The sequence below is a fragment of the Garra rufa genome, chromosome 1 (genome assembly GCF_049309525.1).
Source record: "Garra rufa chromosome 1, GarRuf1.0, whole genome shotgun sequence".
Classification (NCBI taxonomy): Eukaryota; Metazoa; Chordata; class Actinopteri; order Cypriniformes; family Cyprinidae; genus Garra; species Garra rufa.
The window spans coordinates 89980941-90000852 of record NC_133361.1 but is presented as its reverse complement, the minus strand read 5'-3'; the positions used below and the strand labels follow the sequence as shown (position 1 = coordinate 90000852).

General features: G+C 43.3%; 2 protein-coding genes across 2 annotated transcripts in view; both read left to right on the top strand.

Moving 5' to 3' along the window:
- LOC141321784 (uncharacterized) overlaps positions 1 to 19912 on the top strand; it is a 239803-nt gene that overhangs the window by 96427 nt on the left and 123464 nt on the right. The gene's annotated exons all lie outside the window — the stretch shown is intronic.
- On the top strand, positions 367 to 19177 carry LOC141342804 (tripartite motif-containing protein 16-like). Its single transcript, XM_073847360.1, has 6 exons — positions 367 to 975; positions 2683 to 2778; positions 2869 to 3102; positions 3547 to 3703; positions 6054 to 6101; positions 18624 to 19177. The coding sequence occupies exons 1-6, from the start codon at positions 367 to 369 to the stop codon at positions 19175 to 19177; spliced, it is 1698 nt and encodes a 565-aa protein (XP_073703461.1).

Sequence of the window (19912 nt, the reverse complement as noted above, 5' to 3'; positions counted from 1 at the left end):
TAATATACATTAACTTTTAATACATTGTTCAATTTAAATAACTTTTTGTCCAATAAAAAGATATTCTTGTGTCATCCACCATTTTGTGTGTGTGTTTTTTTTTAATTTTAAGTATCGGTTCAGGCACCGTTTTGGCACCGGTACCGTTTTAAAAGTATTGATTTGGCACCTGTATCAAAAAAAAAAAAAAAAAAACGAAACCCAACCGTACTAACTAACCATTTTACCTGGCTGATGCAATTTCGTGCTCATATGCACATATTTACTCTGCTGGGCACAAAGGCTTGTTTAGACTCTCTTTATTTACCTCATTTAAATGTGTAATTGTAGTGAATCAATGACTGTATATCAAGTAAGTATATAGGGATGTGTCTCTCTTTTCATTCATGCAGTAAAATGGCAGCAGCCAGAATTTCAGTGTATCAGGATGAGTTCGTGTGTCCAGTGTGTCTGGATATCCTGAAGCATCCAGTGACCATTCCCTGTGGACACAGTTACTGTAAGGGCTGTATCACAAATTTCTGGAATGAAGAGGATCAGAAAAAAGTCTACAGCTGCCCTCAGTGCAGACAGACCTTCACTCCAAGACCTGCTTTAGCTAAAAACACCATGCTGGTTGAAGTGGTGGAGAAAATGAAGAAGACTAAACTTCCTGCTGACTGTTATGCTGCAGCTGGAGATGTAGAGTGCGATGTCTGTACTGGAAGAAAATACAAAGCTGTCAAGTCCTGTCTGGTGTGCCAGGAATCGTACTGTCAAACTCATTTTGACCGTCATGAGGAATTTCACTCACGTAAGCCACACAGCGTGACTGATGTCACTGCACCATTGAGAGAGATGATCTGTCATCAACATCATAGACAGTTGGAAAGTTACTGTATCACTGACCAACAATGCATTTGTGTGCTGTGTACCAAGTATGAACATAAAAACCACAAAACTGTATCAGCTGCAGCACAGAGGACAGAGAAACAGGTAGGAACTTAAACCAGTAGTTCACCCAAAAATCTTCATTTACTCACCCTCATAACTTGTATGGTTTTATTGATTTTTTTTCTTCTGAGGAATACAAATAGAGATAGTTTGAAGAATGTCTCACATGTTTAGTCCGTGAAGTGCCAGTGAAGTCTAATGTTATGTCCTTGTCACTAGATTGTCACTTGCAAATGACATTATTTTAAACAGAGGCATTCTTCAGAAGACCTTTTGTGTTGTGCAAGAGAAAATCATTATGGTTTAAAACAACAATAATATATATTTTTTGGTAAACAATTCTTTTAAAACTACAGACTAATTCAATAATGCTGACACTAGGGGTGGGACGATACAGGTAACTCACGATTCAATTCTGTGGCGATATGTGGCCCACGATATCGATAATATCCCGATTCACGATATCTACGATATTCAATATATTGGAAGAAATTTCATCAACGATATATCACGATATATGTGACTGAAAAAGAAAAAAATACCCATAATAAGGAAATCTTATGCATTTATTAATGCCAACATTTCCAACACTGTGCAAAGAAATAAGCATTTGCATAATAACTCACTGCCTCCTGGTCTTAAATGTAAACACTGTACAGCTAGACAGATAAAAGTGCCTGAACATTAAAAAACAACATGAACATTAACTAACATGTGTAAACCATGATACTGAAACGTCAGTAGTAAGTTACTGTAAAGTGCTTTATGTTAACCTGGACAGTGGTCTCATCAATGCATATTCTTCTTGAGGAACACTAACGCCTGTTTCACACATACTCCGTCTGCAGTGTGTATGCAGTCCGTGTGCGTTACGTATGCGATGCAGAAGCAGCACGGACTCATTTTGCTTTCACACAGGACACGTTTGCAGTCCGTTCCTGATCCGCGGCTGTTTACCACAAACACACCATTTATCCGTTATTTTGATTTCAAATACAAACGTGCTTTTTCAGCATTGTGATACTCTTTTATCACAGTACACTAATACAATTCTAGATATATTCACGTTTAAACTCAACGTATAATAAACAACGTATTATTCAATGCACTTGCACAGCAACCGCGTGCAGTGTGAACGCTCTAATCCGTTAACAAGGGTGCGGAAAAAAATACTCAACGCATACGCACTGCAGACGGAGTATGTGTGAAACAGGCGTAACTGATCAGCATGCTCAACTAGCGGGTGCGTCTTTGATTTGTTTTTCGTTATCTTCCGCCATTCTTCTCACTTCTCTTTTTTTCTGCGCTTCTTCTCTGATGTTGTAAGATAACTTGTGTTCTTCACTGGCCGCTGCTTCCGCCACTTTACCCCTATTTACTCGAACAGCGCCCCCCGCAAACAGAATGGTAGATATTGGGTAGTGACAGTGACACTGACGACGGGTAAATTAATCATTTGTGTTGTAATAAAATATCGATATTGGCCGTTAGTGTATCGATTATTTATTGCGACAGAGAGCACAACAATATATTGCAATATCGATTTTTTTTCCCACCCCTAGCTGACACTGCTTCATGTTCATTTACAATCTAAATTCAGGAATCTAATCTATGGTTTGGACCCTTGACCTTACCATGCTAGATCTTTACCCACTTGTTCTCACAGCTTCAACAATATATGATTCATGTCAACTGTTCACTTAATAATTTAGTGAAAGTTGTTTTATGTGTCATTTGTTTGTCCTCCAGCACCAGCTTAAGGAGACGCAAAAAAGGTTCCGGCAGAGAATCCAGCAGAGAGAGAGAGATCTTCAGCAGCTGAGAGAAGCTGTGGAGTCTCAGAAGGTGAGTCTGGAGTAGAAGAATAATTTCAGACACTCCTAAAGAAGTTCAGTCCCACTAAAGCTCACTGTGATTGTGATGTGTGTCTATCAGTGCTCTGCACAGACAGCGGTTGAGGACAGTGAGAGAATATTTACTGAGCTCATTCACTCTATTGAAAGAAGCCGCTCTGAGGCGACACAGCGGATAAAAGATCAGGAAAAGGCTGCAGTGAGTACAGCTGAAAGAATCTTAGAGCAATTAAAGTTGGAAATCAGTGATCTGAAGAGGAGAGATGCTGAGCTGGAGCAGCTTTCACACACACAGGATCACATCCATTTCCTGCAGGTAACAGAAATCATAGTAGATATTAGTGGAAACAAAATAGACCAATAATAGATAGATGTCAATATTTTGTAAGGGCAATAAACCTTTCAAATTATGGCTTTTAAAGCTTTTTTTCCCTTAAATAACATGTACAGGAATTTACACATTTTAAATCCAACTTTTTATAATGTTTGCAAACTCAATTAAATTTCAGGAATTTAATTGTAATTGTCAAAGCATTCTCAATTCAGTTATGAATGGAGCTCAACCTTGTTCCTAATGGGCAGAGAGCCAAATCTATTTCCTAAAAAGTTCACATATAGTGTAAGTGGCAAATACTAGAATTTGTAGCTGTCATTGACTGTAGCAGTTAAGCCAACAAGAGCCACACAAGTCAGATAGTACTGCAAGTTGTTGGGTCAAGTGTAGAGGTGATGAGTTTGATTTGATTTGTGTTTTCTGTAGAGTTTCCATTCTCTCTCAACACCTGACTCTACAGAAGTACCCAATATTCCCTTCAGTTCTCTTTTCTCTTTTGATGCCATGAGAGAATCTGTCTGTCAGCTGAGGGAAAAACTGGAGGATTTCTGCAAAGAAGAGATCAAAAAGATGTTTGACAGAGGTAAAGTCATGGAGATTCATCTGCTCTCATAAATGAGTCCATCATCTAATGTGTAGACCAATGTCAACACCAGTCCTGGTGACCCACCTACCAGAATGTTTTAAATGATAGCTAACTAATTAAAACATCTGGGCCCGTATTCACAAAACATTGTATCTTACCACTAAGAGTTCTCCTAAAAAGCGGTAAAAGTTTTTAGCTAAGAGTATTCTCTTAAAACCTATTGACAAAGCTGCTGAGACAAACTTTTACTAAGGTGCCGTCCACACAGAGATACGTTTAGCTTTGTATGTAAACATTTTGTATCGTATCAGCGTTTTTTCCAGATCTGAAAAAGACATCCTTGCATTTTTGTGTAACAGACAGTCCGTATATTTTGTGAAACAATGATGTCATCTCCCCACGTCTCAACCCTATATAGTCAGACACCACTAAGTCATTAATTAATGAATACACAGATTAAAGGTCCCATATTGTAGCCTACGCCTTTTTGGAGGTTTATTTTAGTTGTTGATGTCCTTAAGAATATATTTTTGCGGTATAAGTGCCAAAAACCATCTCAATGTATTTTTACAGCTCCTCTTTTAGGAGTAATATTAATTAATATTCATGAGCCTCTCTTCTGATTGGCCTGTTGTTTTCTGAGTGACGGACACCCAGACCAACCACAGGTAACTACTGTTATGCATGCTGTAGCCTACTGTGGCTTGTGATACTCAACGGGATGTTTCAGAGTAAGAATTAATGTTTTTTTTTTTTTTTGTAAGCTACGATTGCAGTAAGCTATGTAACTATTGCTGTATTAAAGCACCTTTCACATTGTGCATTGATTCTGGAAAATTGCCCGAAAGTTTTGGGAACGATCCTGGGTTGGGAACCTAGTAACGTTGCTGGGATCAGTTCCGGAACGAGCGCTGTGTGCACAAAAGCCAGAAACAATGCCATAAAGGCTGTGTTGTAGTGATGATGCACGTTATCGTGCGACTCTTCACAACGAAAATATATGTCAAAACTGACTATAGTTTGGAACTTTCACTTTAGTGCAATGTAGGCGTTGCATTACATGTCTTTACAGGTTTTGTTTAAGCACGCACAGATTCCGGAACATTACTTTGTGAATGAACCAAATCAAACAATTCCTTAACAAATCATGAGACACATTATCCGTATATTTTCCGCCTCCCGTGCCGGAGACCCAGGTTCGAGACCCGCTCGGAGCGGGTGCAGTAGGACCCGGGTGTGAGGGGTTACATGTACACAGATATTTCTTGAGATGACGCAGTGTTTACAAACTATTTTTTTTAGGACAAGCAAAAAAAAAGATGGACGAGCCCTAGAGGATAGAAATAAGTCCTAAACTAAGAGTAAGGGCATGGTTGACATTGCTATGCATGATGTCAGCATGCTTACAACTATGCACACAGTGATTGGCTGATAAGAGTCTCTGTCAGAGATTTGTTCATAGAAATATTGTATAGTGCAATATTATGTTGCTATATTCGAATAAAGGTTTAAAAATAAAATGCTGTCATATTAAAATTAAGATAAAGTCTTAAAATGCAGCCTTTTAATTAGCAGAGTAGAATTATCATGGCTGATAGTAAGACATGCAAACAGAAAAAGAAAACCAAACCAGATACAAGAACAGCTTCTTGCCCAAGGATATAATCAAAGAAAAATGTGTTATGGGAAAACATATGTGTGCAAATAAATGCAGCCTGTTTCTAAAATGTTTACATTACAAGGAAGATTAACGACATCAGCCATTTTAGTCCTGCAGAAAAAAACAATAGAACCCATCACAGAATTTGTTATGGATTCTGTTGGTAATTGGTCACCTTCTATTGTTGGCTTCTTAAAACCACTATGTCCTAATGGCCCAAAACACTCAGGAAACAATGTTTTAATGATTTTAATAGTTAAAAGTATTTGATATTTGTAGTGGAAACCATTAGAATTTCTGTGATGGTTTGTATCGCTTTTTTGTGATTTGGTCTTAGTGATTTATGAGTCCTCTTCACTACTCTAAATATAGAATTAGGAGTTAGTTTTAACGCATAAAAAGCTTTGTGAAATACTCCTAGAACAAAAATGTAGGAGTCCTAAATTTAGGAATGACCCATTATTTTTAAGATTTTCTCCTAAAACGTCAAATTATGAGCTACTTTAAGCCTTACAGTGTTTGATGAATACGGGCCCTGATTTATCTCATCCTCTCATTCCAGTTCTTGGGGGTGTCCCAAAAAAGAAACACTGATATAGACAGTCACATTAGAAATGTCTTAGCAATGGCTGCATATTTTCTCTTGACATACTCTTTCATACTCTTTATGTCTGTTGATTTCCACAGTCACAATTGCCAACATCGTTCCCAAGAACAGGAACAAATTCCTACAATGTAAGTCACTAAGAAAACAAGCCAAAGAACTCACTTCTTCTTTTTTTCTGTAGAAGGTGAACGAAAACATGATTGAAGAATTTTATAATTGATCAGATCACATCAACCTTAAGTATGATCACATTGTTGTGTTTAGGATATTCAGTGCATGATGTGATGAGCTGCTGCTTTCATGCTCTGGTTGACAGAGATAAGACTCAATGCTCAGCACATATCACATCTGAAAACAAGAATTTATACCTAAAAATATGTAGTCCCACACAGGAAATTTAACTGTAAATTTGCATTTAAAGATTCATGACATGGCAAATCACATTTTTGTGAATTCCCTGGCATACAAGATGTCTTGGTACCATTCAAACATCCTGAAACTTTTACAACATCAACATTCGGAATGCTTACAGCATTCTCCTTATTACATAAAAATGCGTGTCTGTAACCAAGCTCTAAAAGCAGCTCACTGGGATCTTGGGGGATTTCATACAGGAGATACATTTGCATAAGATTATATATATATATATTATATATAATTCGATTATTTAGTTTGGCTCACGTCCCATTAGATTACATGGAGAGGGCGGGGTTTATGACCCATACTGCAGCCAGCCACTGGGGGGCGATCAAAAACTTTTGACTTCACTTTTCGAGACTTGTGCGGCACACTTTGATCAACCTTAGTGAAATTCATTCATACACATAACTGAAAAGCCTCTTACAAACACGAGTGAAAACATTCATCTACCTTAGTGAAATTCATTCATACACATAACGTCTAGGTTACGAAGGTAACCCACGTTCCCTGAAGGAGGGAACGGAGACGTTACATGGGATCTCGCCTGAGAGACCGATCATCTCTGAGCCTTATATAAAAAGGCCAATTGCAAATTGGCGAGTGGACGTGCGCGTCGGCCACTCCCCCGTACATACGGGTATATAAGATAGCGGCGCGCATCACTCAAACAGGTTTTCGCTGAAGAGCCGTCAAGCCGGCGTCAGCGCGACGCCAGGGGCGTGGCAGGGGAATGTAACGTCTCCGTTCCCTCCTTCAGGGAACGTGGGTTACCTTCGTAACCTAGACGTTCCCCTTCAGTCGAATCACTTCGACGTTACATGGGAACTAGCCCTATGGAAAAGGCCACGACCCTGACGCCGCGTTACGCAACAACTTCACGTGCTGACAAGTATACGTGCCGACAGGCGAAGTGTAACGTAACCTTCCCAACGCCCTGAGGCCCAATAAGGGGGCCCTTCCAGGGATGCCAGTTGTACTGAAGCATGGGTTGGGGGGGCGGAGCACATGAAATCTTTACATGTGGAAATGAGAATAATTCAATATATCCATAAAGGTTTTTAGGGATACACGAGGGAAACAGCGGTCTCCTCCGCTGGAATAATAAAAAACTAAGCCACAACCTGCGGGGCGAAGGAGACCCAGGCAGGATCACAGTGCAGGGCTACTCCGCGCCTAGCCCTGACTGCGGGGCAGGAGGACCCAGGGTTCGCCGGAGGGAACATTCTGGGAATAGCGCACGGATCCATGTGGGAATGGCGCCGCAAGCCGACACCAGCCGGTCTTCCCGCTCACCTGTGAGTCCTTATATTAGGACACGGGAGAACGGCCTCTACGCAAGGTTGTAGAACCAAGCGAAGGTGGGGTGTCGCCCAGCCCGCAGCTTCCGGTTTTTACATCTGCTGGTGAGGTGCCATGAACCAAGGATCACGGCTGTCCCTGAGTATAACAGGGGGAAGGCATCTACCACCCAGTTAGCCAACCTCAGTTCGGGGAGCATTCCCTTTCTGCTGAATCCCGAGGCAGATGAAGCTGCTGGTGCGGCTGAAGTGCAGAGTGATTCAAGTTTCACATATTAAACGACACAACATCGCAAGGCTGGGTCTGCCTCCTCCGGGGCAGAGCTTGCAGGTTCACCACCTGATCGCGGAAAGGCGTGGTGGGAACCTTGGGCACCGGGCCGGGGTCTCGACGGTAACGTGGAAGACGCCGGGCCCGAATTTCTCGACACACTTTGCTGGCAGAGACGCATGTAGGCCCTCTTAATGGGAGCCAGGGCAGTCAGGAGTACTGTCTTAATGACAGGAATTTTAGCTCGACTGAGGCCAGTGGCTCCGATGGAGCGACCCGCGGCCCTGAAAGGCGACGGGGAGGTCCAAGAGGTATGAGGTGCGTGCTAAGCACCTCCGAGGAACCTGAGCTTGTCGGTACCCCACCCTCTTAAAGGAAGCCAGGGCAGTCAGGAGTGCTGTCTTAATGACAGGAATTCTAACTCGACTGAGGCCCACGGATCCTAGGGAGCAACCCGTGGCCCTGAAAGGCGACGGGGGGTCCCAGAGGGTATGAGGTATTTCTTGACAGAGAAAACTTGTAGGTCTCCTACCCTCTTGACGGAAGCCAGGGCAGTCAGGAGCGCTGTCTTAATGACAGGAATGCTAGCTCGACTGAGGCCCATGGTTCAATAGGAGCGTCCCACGGCTCTGAAGGCGACGGGAAGGTCCCAAGAGGGTATGGGGTGCGTTATGGGCACCTCTGTGAAACCTCACGACCAGAAAATGCTTACCTACTTTGCTCCATCTACTGCATGTGATATGCGGCGAAGCCGCGGCATATACTTGGAGTGTCGAGGGGACAGCCTGCGCTCAAACTCTCCTGCAGGAAGGGAAGCATTACTGCAATCGTGTATCTCTGTGGGTCCTCTCTTTTTAGCGAGAGGAATGCCAGCAAATAGACCTCATCTCAGTGCGTAAGCCTGCCTGGTCAAGGGAGCTCGGTACCGAGTGATAGTTGTATCACGGCCTGTGAAGGCCGGAGAGGTCTGGGGTGTCAACCTTTTCGTGCCCTACAGGGAGGGACTGCCGCGAGGGAGAGGTTACTAAGACCTGAGTCCGGGTGGGCCAACCTTGTAGCGCAACCAACAGACTACTCCTCGTCCTCCCTGGACTTGCACAGCGTCTGTGCAAGGAGGCTCGCTGGGGAAGGGCGTACTTGGGCCCCGGAGGTCAGCTGTGTGCCGGCGTTACTCTGAAAGAGGCAGCTGGCAATGAGAGGAATCGGAAGACGAGCGGATGTGGCTGGCCTACCGATATACTCCAACTAGCTGCGTCACGGGGTGGAGTCGCCATCCTGCAGGTGGGTGGACTGCCGTGAGAGCAGATAGACTGCACGGTTGAGTTTTCCTGCTTCAAGAGAATGGCAAGTAGCAAAATCTGCCACATTGGACTCCATGGGAGCAGATGGGGAGGTTGTAAGCCTCCATCGTACATGGCAACCCAACCCGTGGTAAGCCACGAGCTGGCTTGTCGGCCATACTGCGGGAAAACGCCAGTCCGGAGTGAGCCGAGATGCCATGCCCATCATGGGACTCGATCGTGCTGAAGCGGTCTCACATAAAATAAGCTTAGCAGCTCTTAGCGGCTAGAGCTGTCATGTGCCCCAGGAGCCTCTGATTTTGAGAGGGACCGCTGTATTGTGTCTGATTAACTCAAAGACTACAGCACTGACTGCGCGCTCTATTGTAGTAAGGCGGGCTGTCTTGTTGGACCGAGTCGGCTCCCTAACCGAGGAAACGAATCCCCTCGGCTGGCCTGAAGGACCAGATGGCGGGGGTGCCGAAGCACCAGGTCCCTATGTTCGCACAACGGAACTCACGAGTGGGCTATACAAAGCACCAGCCGAAGAGACGGTTGATGATGCGAACTCCTGTCTGCCAAAGAGGGGACAGGGGAGCTCCCATGGCCTAAAAAAGGCAGGAAGGAGGGGGACTTGCCAAATGGAAGCACCTCACGCTGAAGAGCTCGACCCCCAGAGCAGACCGCCGAGGGGGTGTGTGTCGGGGGGAAATCGAGACGCGACAGCGGGTGCCCTTCAGGCAGATGGCTGCAACCCAGCCCTGGAGACGGAAACATACCTGTATGTGCTTCGTCGTGAGCGAGTGTGCCGACAGCCTAAGAAGGGATCGGGACAGAGCTCCATCCAGGGCGGATATTAACCCACCACACTTAACTGGACACGTGAAGTCGGGACTGAGAGATCCCGACCTCGTCCCGGGGGAGGGACAGGCTGGATCGCGTCCTTCGCCAGTAGGAACGCGACCTCCGCAGGCAGAACAGAGGCACGCCTGCCCGAATAAGAATGTAAGGGGTACCTCTGAGTCTGGGCGGACGCCTGGGGCCGGGCCGTACCGTCCGTATCAACCAGCGTAGTGGTATCAAGGGAACGTTGACCGACGTGACCATGGTGGGGCAGCCTATGGGGAGACAGGGAAGCAGACAGAACCCAGAAGGATGAACGTCCTGGAGAAAATGTCTAACTGCACTAAGCAGTGCTTACCTTCTTCCCTGGATCCCGCGCTGGCGAAGGCCGGCCGCGAGTCTGGTTCCGAGGAGTGTAAGTGCTTCTCAGGAAGGAAACTCGAGGCCGAAGCCAGAGGTGAGAAATTTGCTCTTTTGAGAAAATGTGGGTACCGTCGACCGTTGGCCGACGGCAGCATTGAAGCACACAGTGGCTCCCGGCCCTCCACCGGGAGCGGGGAGCGTAGATGTTAGCATCCCCTAAGGAGCAGTCTCAATCACCTCTGGAGGCCCGCGTCAGGGACGTTTCGCAGTTTCTTTGCGAGTGTTTCGGGCCGGTCCCTGTGCCGCGGGCGGCGCCACTCTCCTGCGGCTGGCTCTGCGCTTGCGGGCCCTTCTTGCCGACCTGGCGTCGTGGGCCTCCGCAGGGGGGCAAGCCGTAGATGTTGCGGCCGCAGGGGGGCGCCCTCGGCGACGTGCAGGCGGAGGCGGTGCCTCCGGCGGCGGGATGGAAGCATTGCGGCGGGGCAGGATGTGAAACGCCTCCGTCTGTCTCTGGGCTGCCGAGAACTGTTGGGCAAAGTCCTCGACAGAGTCGCCGAATAGGCCCCTCTGGGAGATGGGAGCGTCGAGAAAGCGTGCTTTGTCGGCATCTGCCATCTGGGCCAGAGAGAGCCACAGGTGTCGCTCCTGGACCACAGCCGTGGACATCACCTGACCAAGGGCCCGCGCCGCGACCTTCGTCGCACGAAGGGCAAAGTCGGTGGCAGCGCGGAGTTCCTGCATCGTACCCTGGTCAGGACCACCCTCGTGCAGCTGTTTCAACCCCTTGGCCTGGTAGACCTGCAGGGTCGCCATCGCATGCAGGGCCGAGGCGGCCTGGCCCGCAGCGTGAAAAACGCGGCCCGCAAGGGCGGACGAGCGCTCACACGCCTTGGACGGGAGACGCGGCCGGCCCCGCCAGGTGGCAGCGCCACGCGGGCAAAGTTGCACCGCCATAGCGCGCTCGACCTGGGGAACCGACGCATACCCCCTGGCCGCCCCGCCATCAAGGGTGGCGAGGGGAGAGGAGCTGGGCAGCGGGCGAGATGAAAAGGGCGCCCGCCAGGTCTTAACCAGCTCCTCGTGCACCTCCGGGAAGAATGGCACCGGGGGAGGGCGAGGCGATGCCGCCGGAGCCGTCCCCAGGAACCAGTCGCCCAGCCGAGAAGGATCGGCCGAGGCCGATGGAGTAACCTCCAGGCCGATCCCCCTGGCGGCTCGGAGGAGCATAGCCGAGAACTCGGAGTCTGCCTCCGACGGGGCAGCAACCGCGGAGGGGCGCCGCGCCGCCGGAAGAGCGTCCTCACTCCCTGACTCTCCCTCTGATGCAGCGTCAGACATCTCTTCCTCCTGTGGAGCACCAAGGAGACGCCCAGCCGGCTGGCGGGGAGGCGTACTGCTTTGGCATCTCGACGGGGGTATGCTGGCGGGCGGAAGACCGCAGGGCTTTTGGAGCCGGCGGAACGTTCGGCACCGTGACTCGAAATTCCCCCTCGTGCCTCGCCACAACGGCGGAAAAATTCCGCAGGCCGTGGGGCGCGAAGGGGGGCCTGCCCGCGAGCGAGCGGCGAGTCCTCAGCATTCCCATGGTCATGCTTTCGCAATGAATGCATGAACCATCCGTGAAAGCTGCCTCAGCATGTTCGATGCCCAGACATGTGAAGCAGCTTTCATGTCCGTCCAGTGAGGTGAGGAAACTGCCACACCCAGAAGCGCACGGCCGGAAAGCCATTCTGAAAAGAACGTCTTTACACAGCCGTGAGAAATTGCTCTTTTAGTCCCGGTCTGCCCAGGGAGGAAACCGCGGCACCACTGTGCACTCAATGGGGCTTGCTCGCTGGAAAGCAGGAGGCGGGACCCCGCTGGCGGCGCCGAGAAATTCACTCTTTCAGTAAGCTTTGTCTCTTATTCGATCGGCGCACGCCAGCAGAGAAGAACAGCAGCAGCAGGAACGTGAAGTCTTTCTCTTTGAAGATTCTTCTTCTGGAGAAGGGAAGGCTTGAGCATGAAGGCTCTGAAAGCGAAAGTCTGTTTGAGTGATGCGCGCCGCCATCTTATATACCCGTATGTACGGGGGAGTGGCCGACGCGCACGTCCACTCGCCAATTTGCAATTGGCCTTTTTATATAAGGCTCAGAGATGATCGGTCTCTCAGGCGAGATCCCATGTAACGTCGAAGTGATTCGACTGAAGGGGAACTGAAAAGCCTCTTACAAACACGAGTGAAAACATTCATCTACCTTAGTGAAATTCATTTATATGCATAACTGAAATGAGTGAAGATTTCAGTAGATGATGAGAGAGTTAATTTCACTTGATACGGAAGCTGTGTCAACACTTACACTTAATTTGGCGCATTCGCTTCATGGAGGTTAGTCGTAAGTTGTCCGAAGCTTTAAATATTTTTAAATAACATTTTATCGTCGTCAAGTACAATTTTGAAAGTGGGACGACACAGTGCGATGTTACAGAGCTGGCGCCGGGCTTATCTGTGACGGCCCTTTGACCGACAGCGCGGGGAGGACGTGTTCGCAATGGAGGATAGTAAGTTGTCTGAGGCTATTTAAACAACATTTTACTGTCGTCAAGTACAATTCCGTGAGTTGGACGAAACAGCGCGATGTTACAGAGCTCGCACCACGGCTCTGACTGTGACCCTGACCGACTTACAGCACAGGCACACACAGAGAGGACGTGTTCACTTCGCTAGCGCCACCAAACTGACAGCGCGGGCGTCAGCCTCTATTCATACTACACAGAAATTCGTGATTTTCCCTTCACATAACATACTGTAAATCAGTTTTCATTTATAATTACAATTATTTTGCTTATTCTTTTTCTACCACGTAGCAGAGACTTTAATAAGCTACTGTAAGTTATTCCTCAGGAGGAGCACGTCGTTTAGCATGTCCAAGCGTTAATTTTTGTAGGCTACTTTGTTGTTTTAATTTAGTTTAGTTTAGTTTAATTCAATCTGCTAAAAAAACATGGTTAGGCCTACGTACTGTTTATTATTTTCCGTATTTCCGCAATTAAAAATTTATGAATAATGTCCTGGCAGAAAATTATAATTACGAGTGTTTTACAGCTTCCCGGCCCATTCAAAGCAGGTAACACTACTATTTACATGTACACAGCAAAAAAAAAAATAAGTATTTCACCTAGGCACACATAGATATCAAGAACCAGCCCATGAATCTCAACAATGAGTACGTTTACACACTGAAAAAAATGATTCTGACCCCTTGTAAATGTTACATGTTTTTATCTGGTTAATTTAACTGATTTTAATGTGTTATTTAATCTGACTTATTTTTTATTATTAATTTTCAAATTCACTGCCCTTGTTTAAAACAAGTTAATTTCATTCAATTAAAAGTAATTAGAAAAAAATAAGTTTCATTTAATTTCCACACTGAAAAAAATGTTATGTTGAATTTACTTAATTTTATTACTTCAAGGGGTTGCACGAAATAAATTTATGTAAATCCAGATATATTTTTTAAGTTGAGTGAATTTATATTTTATAAATTGAGTTTATTAATCTCTTTCAGTAATTTCAGATGAATTATATTCATAATTTTAGCTAAACTATTTTGAGTAAAATTTACAAACATGATTGTGCATTAGTGATAAACACCTGCTGTTATCGAGAATTACAGAGGATCAAATGCTGATGTTTTATTGGTTAAAAAGATGCTACCATCATGGAGATAAGTGTTTGCTTTAGTTGGGCTTTTGACCCTTTTAGTAATTCAAAGTAAATTGCTTTTAAGCAGTTGCAATATTGTTTTACAGCAAGTTTTTGCACATTACTGAATCAGAAACTTGTGGTAGCAGTCCAGTTAACATGTTTTGCTTTTAAATCATGTGAGTGAATATCATGTAATGGTTAATCTTTGGTTTATAGACTGACATTCAACTATGAAACAGCTGGAGAAAAAGTCTTATTAAAAATGCAACTGTAATGCTTAAATATTGAGGGGAGACTTACAGCAGCTCAGGCTTTTAGACATAAACACTTATCATACCATCCTCAACAGTGGTGACAATAATTCTTCATGCTGTAGTGCATGATGGGAGTTTTTACTATGGTGTTACCCAGCATGCATTGCAGCATGAAGAATTTAGTTGATTGTCACCATTGTTGAGATTCATATGCTGGTTCTTGATGTCTGCATGTGTCTAAATAGCACAAGAGCTGAAGTTATTTGTATGTCCTACATATAGCAGAAGTTTTAATTTTGAACTATCAGAACAAAGCTTTAATTACATGTCAAGCTTCACAGAACTAACCATTCAACACCTAAACTTGAACACAATAGTAGTTACTCTACATATAATCAGGCCACTACCTGATAATAAGTCAAGGGTCAAGAGCCCAACTAAAGCAAACACTGATCTCCATGATGGTAGCATCATCTTAACCAATAAAACATCAACATTTGATCCTCTGTAATTCTCGATAACAGCAGGTGTTTATCACTAATGCACAATCATGTTTGTAAATTCTACTCAAAATAGTTTAGCTGAAATTATGAATATAATTAATCTGAATTTACTGAAAGAGATTAATAAACTCAATGTATAAAATATAAGTACAACCAATTTATAAAATATAAGTAAACTCAACTTAAAAAATATATCTGGATTTGGATAAATTTATTTCGTGCAACCCCTTGACGTAATAAAATTAAGTAAATTCAACATAACATTTTTTTCAGTGCATGGACAACAATATTCAATACTCTGATTAAGATTCAACCATGTAAACTGAGATTTTTGATTAATTTAATCCGACTAAAGTCATAATCGAAGTAAACACAAATCGAATTAAGACAGGTGGAGTATTCCTATTTTAGTCGCATTACCATAGACATGTACACACCTTAATCACACTATTCCCCTTGTGTAGAAGTGTAGCGTGGGGCACAAACTAACACAGGGTTAGTTGTAACGCTCGTGGTTTAAATATTTCCGCACATGCTAGTGTAACCAAATTTACCGTATTTACTAGTTGTCATAGCAACCCTAGGCAGAGAAAAAAATGTGCCAAAATTCAAAAGCCTTTTGAAGATATCGCTGAATATTTATTTTACCATAATAAAAGTACATTTCTGGCTAAAGTAAACTTTTCATTTCTGTTTTAATTATTCATTTAAAATAACACAAATCTGCTATTATTTTAATCTCCAATTTGTTATTTATCAGTTTAGTTTATTAATGCTTTGCAAAAAGCAGAAGACACTTACCTGTATTATATTCCAGTCGCGCAGATGTGTTTCAATATGCCCCGCTATATTAAACTATGCTATTCTATGACATTAGCGATGCAATTTACACTACCTACTTCTAAGGATTTCAATAAAAAACAAAAACAAAAAAAATCACAAGAAACAGGTGAATAAAGGCTAACAATCAATGTTTAATGTTCAGAAGTTGTTATTATTTCAATAAATGTAAAGCATTTTGGCTCATTTATGTGTGTTGTGTTTTATGAGAGCTGTGTGTGGAAGGAGGGGAGTGTTTTTCTAAATGTCTAAATGTGTTTCATCTATTTGTCCACATTGTTTTGAACTAGTGTATAGCTGTGTGTTGCGATCAGGACCGTTCCAAGCATGGTTGCGATGTGTTCATTGTCAAACTCCAAAATTAGATTATTATTTTTTTTTAAACGTCATTACTTTATTTGAAAAAGTTAACACAATTATTTTATTGACAAAATATTTTAGTTTGTTGTGTATATTTTTTTAATTTGATCAGATAATTTTTTAAGATGTCATATGGTCGTGTTACAACGTGCCCCTCAGATGTTACAATGTTACAACCTATGGGGGCATGTTGTCACGTTTCACTTCCTTTCTTTTGAGGTAAATAACGAAAAACGTATACACTGTAAATATGAAACAAAGCGATATTTTTGTACTAGACAAGTGTGAAAATAATGTGGATATAAATTGTACTCTAAACTCCACGTGGATTTACACAAACCACGAAATTCAAAAATTGTTAGGTTGTGCCCCGCGCTCCCCTTTTTCGCCACATTTCGCAAACAGTGCTTGCGTGTTTTTTATTTTTCTAAAAACTGACTGGCATGCACACAAATGCACGACCACTGCAAATTTGAACTCACACATTCTCAAAAAATTGTTGCATGTCCAGACCCCTGATTAGGTCCAAACGTTGATGCAAATATGCAAATATAGCATGACAAATAATTAACTGCACTTCAAGCTTTCGTAAAATTAAAAACGAAACACAGAAAGTCTATACATAACGAAGACGAACTGATAGCGTCGCATGTGGACGTAATGATGTGTGTCATTAATCGATCTATGTACTATAAAAACGGGAACATGAAAGGAATATAAGGTCATTAATTAGATTACTGGTGTCCATGTAAATGTAGTCAATGGTGACAAACGGGATATTCAGATTAACAGATCAACTCTGAACTCTCATAATTTATTCATGCCGCAATGCATGATGGGAGTCAGGGATGAGTTCTACAACACGCTTTTTGATGGTCACCGTTGTTGTGATTCTCACGCTGATTCTTCATGTCTGTGTGTATAAATTAAGATAAACTTTTTTTTCATCATTTGTCTGATTATGTCAAAACTGATTGCTCTTTTGTTCACAGTTTCTTGTAGTCTGTAAGGAAATCCTATGTCAAATACTCAAGTCACTATATGATGATTAAGTCAAGCACAGTCAATGCCATCTTATTGACTTTTGCGCTTGGCTTGTCTGGCTGTTATAACTCAGTAATTGCAGCCAAACAAGACCTAATATTAAAGATTTAAGGGTCAAGAGCCTAACTAATGCAAACACTGACCAATATAATGGTTGCTTAAAAATTTTGGCTTTCTCCTTTGGTGATTCTGCTTATTAACATCAAGTGTCTTCGATAATGATCAATCAGCTTCATTAATCACCTAATTATCTCATTAACTTCAACACTGCTTCAGTGTTTATATGTGTCCACATTCAGAGTGTTAAATTAACACTGGGGATTTTGCTGTGTAGTAATGATAATAAATAAAACAAATGCAGTAACGTTATACTGTTCTTCAAATCATTGTTATGTGCAGGAAAAAACACTGTACATGAACACGTCCTCCCCGCGCTGTCGGTCAAAGGGCCGTCACAGATAAGCCCGGCGCCAGCTCTGTAACATAAAAGTGTCGTCCCACTTTCAAAATTGTACTTGACGACGATAAAATGTTGTTTAAAAATATTTAAAGCTTCAGACAACTTACAACTAACCTCCATGAAGCGAACGCGCCAAATTAAGCGGAAGTGTTGACACAGCTTCCGTTTCAAGTGAAATTAACTCTCTCATCATCTACTGAAATCTTCACTTATTTCAGTTATGTGTAACCCCTCACACCCGGGTCCTACCGCACCCGCTCCGAGCCGGTCTCGAACCCCGGTCTCCGGCACGGGAGGCGGACGCACTAACAAGAAGGTTAAAGGCTGCAACCTCTAGCGTGGGTTGCTAGTGCATCTCTTGAGATCAGGGGAGTGAGGTTTACCTGCACAGCACCTACTAGCTGGCCTCCGTTACATATGCATATAAATGAATTTCACTAAGGTCGATCAATGTTTTCACTAGTGTATGTAAGAGGTTTTCCAGTTATGCATTTGAATGGATTTCACTAAGGTATGTAAGACATTTTTCAGTAATGCGTATAAATAAATTTCACTAATGTTGATCAAGGTTTTCACTAGTGTTTGTAAGAGGCTTTTCAGTTATGTGTATGAATGAATTTCACTAAGGTTGATTAATATTTTCACTAGTGTTTGTTAGAGGTTTTCAGTAATGCATATGAATGAATTTCACTAAGGTTGATTAATATTTTCACTAGTGTTTGTTAGAGGTTTTCAGTAATGCATATGAATGAATTTCACTAAGGTTGATTAATATTTTCACTAGTGTTTGTTAGAGGTTTTCAGTAATGCATATGAATGAATTTCACTAAGGTTTATCAATGTTTTTTGTTTCACTAGTGTTTGTAAGTAATTTCAATAATTACGGCCTATACGGCTCCTCATAATATCTGGTAAACTCTATAGACACAGACACGTACATCAAACAAAAGACATGAGTTCAGCTATATCAAAATATCTAACAGATTCATAATTTCTGATTCTGATGTGTTTTATTTTCATTAGATTCCCATCAGTTCACTCTGGATCCAAACACAGTGAATAAACGCCTCTGTCTGTCTCAGAGGAACAGAGTGGTTATAAATGCTGGCACAGTTCAGTCCTATCCTCATCATCCAGACAGATTTGATGTTTTTCTTCAAGTGTTGTGTGCAGAGAGTGTGTGTGGACGCTGTTACTGGGAGATTGAGTGGAATGGGAGTCGTGGTGTGCATATATCAGTGTCATATAAGAGCATCAAAAGGAAGGGAGGTTATGAGTGTATGTTTGGACGTAATGATCAGTCTTGGAGTTTGTTCTGCTCTCCCACCAGATTCTCATTCAAACACAATAACATAGAGACTGATGTCCTTGTAAAGTCAATCAGCAGTAGAATAGGAGTTTATGTGGATCTCAGTGCAGGAACTTTGTCCTTCTACAGCGTCTCTGACACAATGAGCCTCATCCACACAGAACACACCACATTCACTCAGCTGCTCTATCCTGGGTTTTATGTTGATTATAAATCATCAGTGGAACTATGTGATATATCAGAAGAGACCGCAGAAATTTTACCATAATACTTTGTGCTGCATGAATCTGTAACAATGAGAATAATGTATATACTGTATAGTAATACCTCTTTTACTTTTGAGGTAATGGTATCTCTGTAAAGTGTTAATATAAATTCTGAGGAAGTGTTTAAAAGGAGTCATGAATTAAAGGTTGTATCAGCGATTTCTAGCCTAAAACATAAAGTGTCAATTTCAGCTGACCTTTCTTCACGATCCGCTTGCTGCCTGCCCCATAAATTGTCTGTGAAAAAACCGCGTCTCTCTGGTCAGCATAGGGTCCGAGATATGCCAAAAAAAACAATCGGCACTACCAACCTTTCCACAGATAACCAAACAGTGTTCCAACCAATCAGCGTCAGGGGGTTCGTGTTGTGGACTTTCCTACTGGTGCAGGGATGTGAGGGAGGCGGAGCGAAAGTCCACAACACCAAACCCCTGACGCTGATTGGTTGGAACAATGTTTGTTTATGTGTGGAAAGGTTGGTAGTGCCGATTGTTTTTTTGGCATATCTCGGACCCTAGGCTGACCAGAGAGACGCGGTTTTTTCACAGACAATTTATGGGGCAGGCAGCGAGCGGATCGTGAAGAAAGCTTAGCTGAATTTGACACTTTATGTTTCAGGCTAGAAATCGCTGATACAACCTTTAATAAAACAAATGAATTGTTCTAAAAAAAAACATCTTGTAAGTTTCAGAATTTAAAACTTTTTTGTTCAACAGTTCAAAATCTGCTGTATGTAC

Coding starts and splice junctions, on each gene's coding strand:
- LOC141342804 (XM_073847360.1), top strand. CDS start 367: ATGTGTCTCTCTTTTCATTCATGCAGTAAAATGGCAGCAGCCAGAATT. Junction 3,704..6,053: donor CAAAAAGATGTTTGACAGAG/GTAAAGTCATGG, acceptor TGATTTCCACAG/TCACAATTGCCAACATCGTT. Junction 6,102..18,623: donor CAGGAACAAATTCCTACAAT/GTAAGTCACTAA, acceptor TATTTTCATTAG/ATTCCCATCAGTTCACTCTG.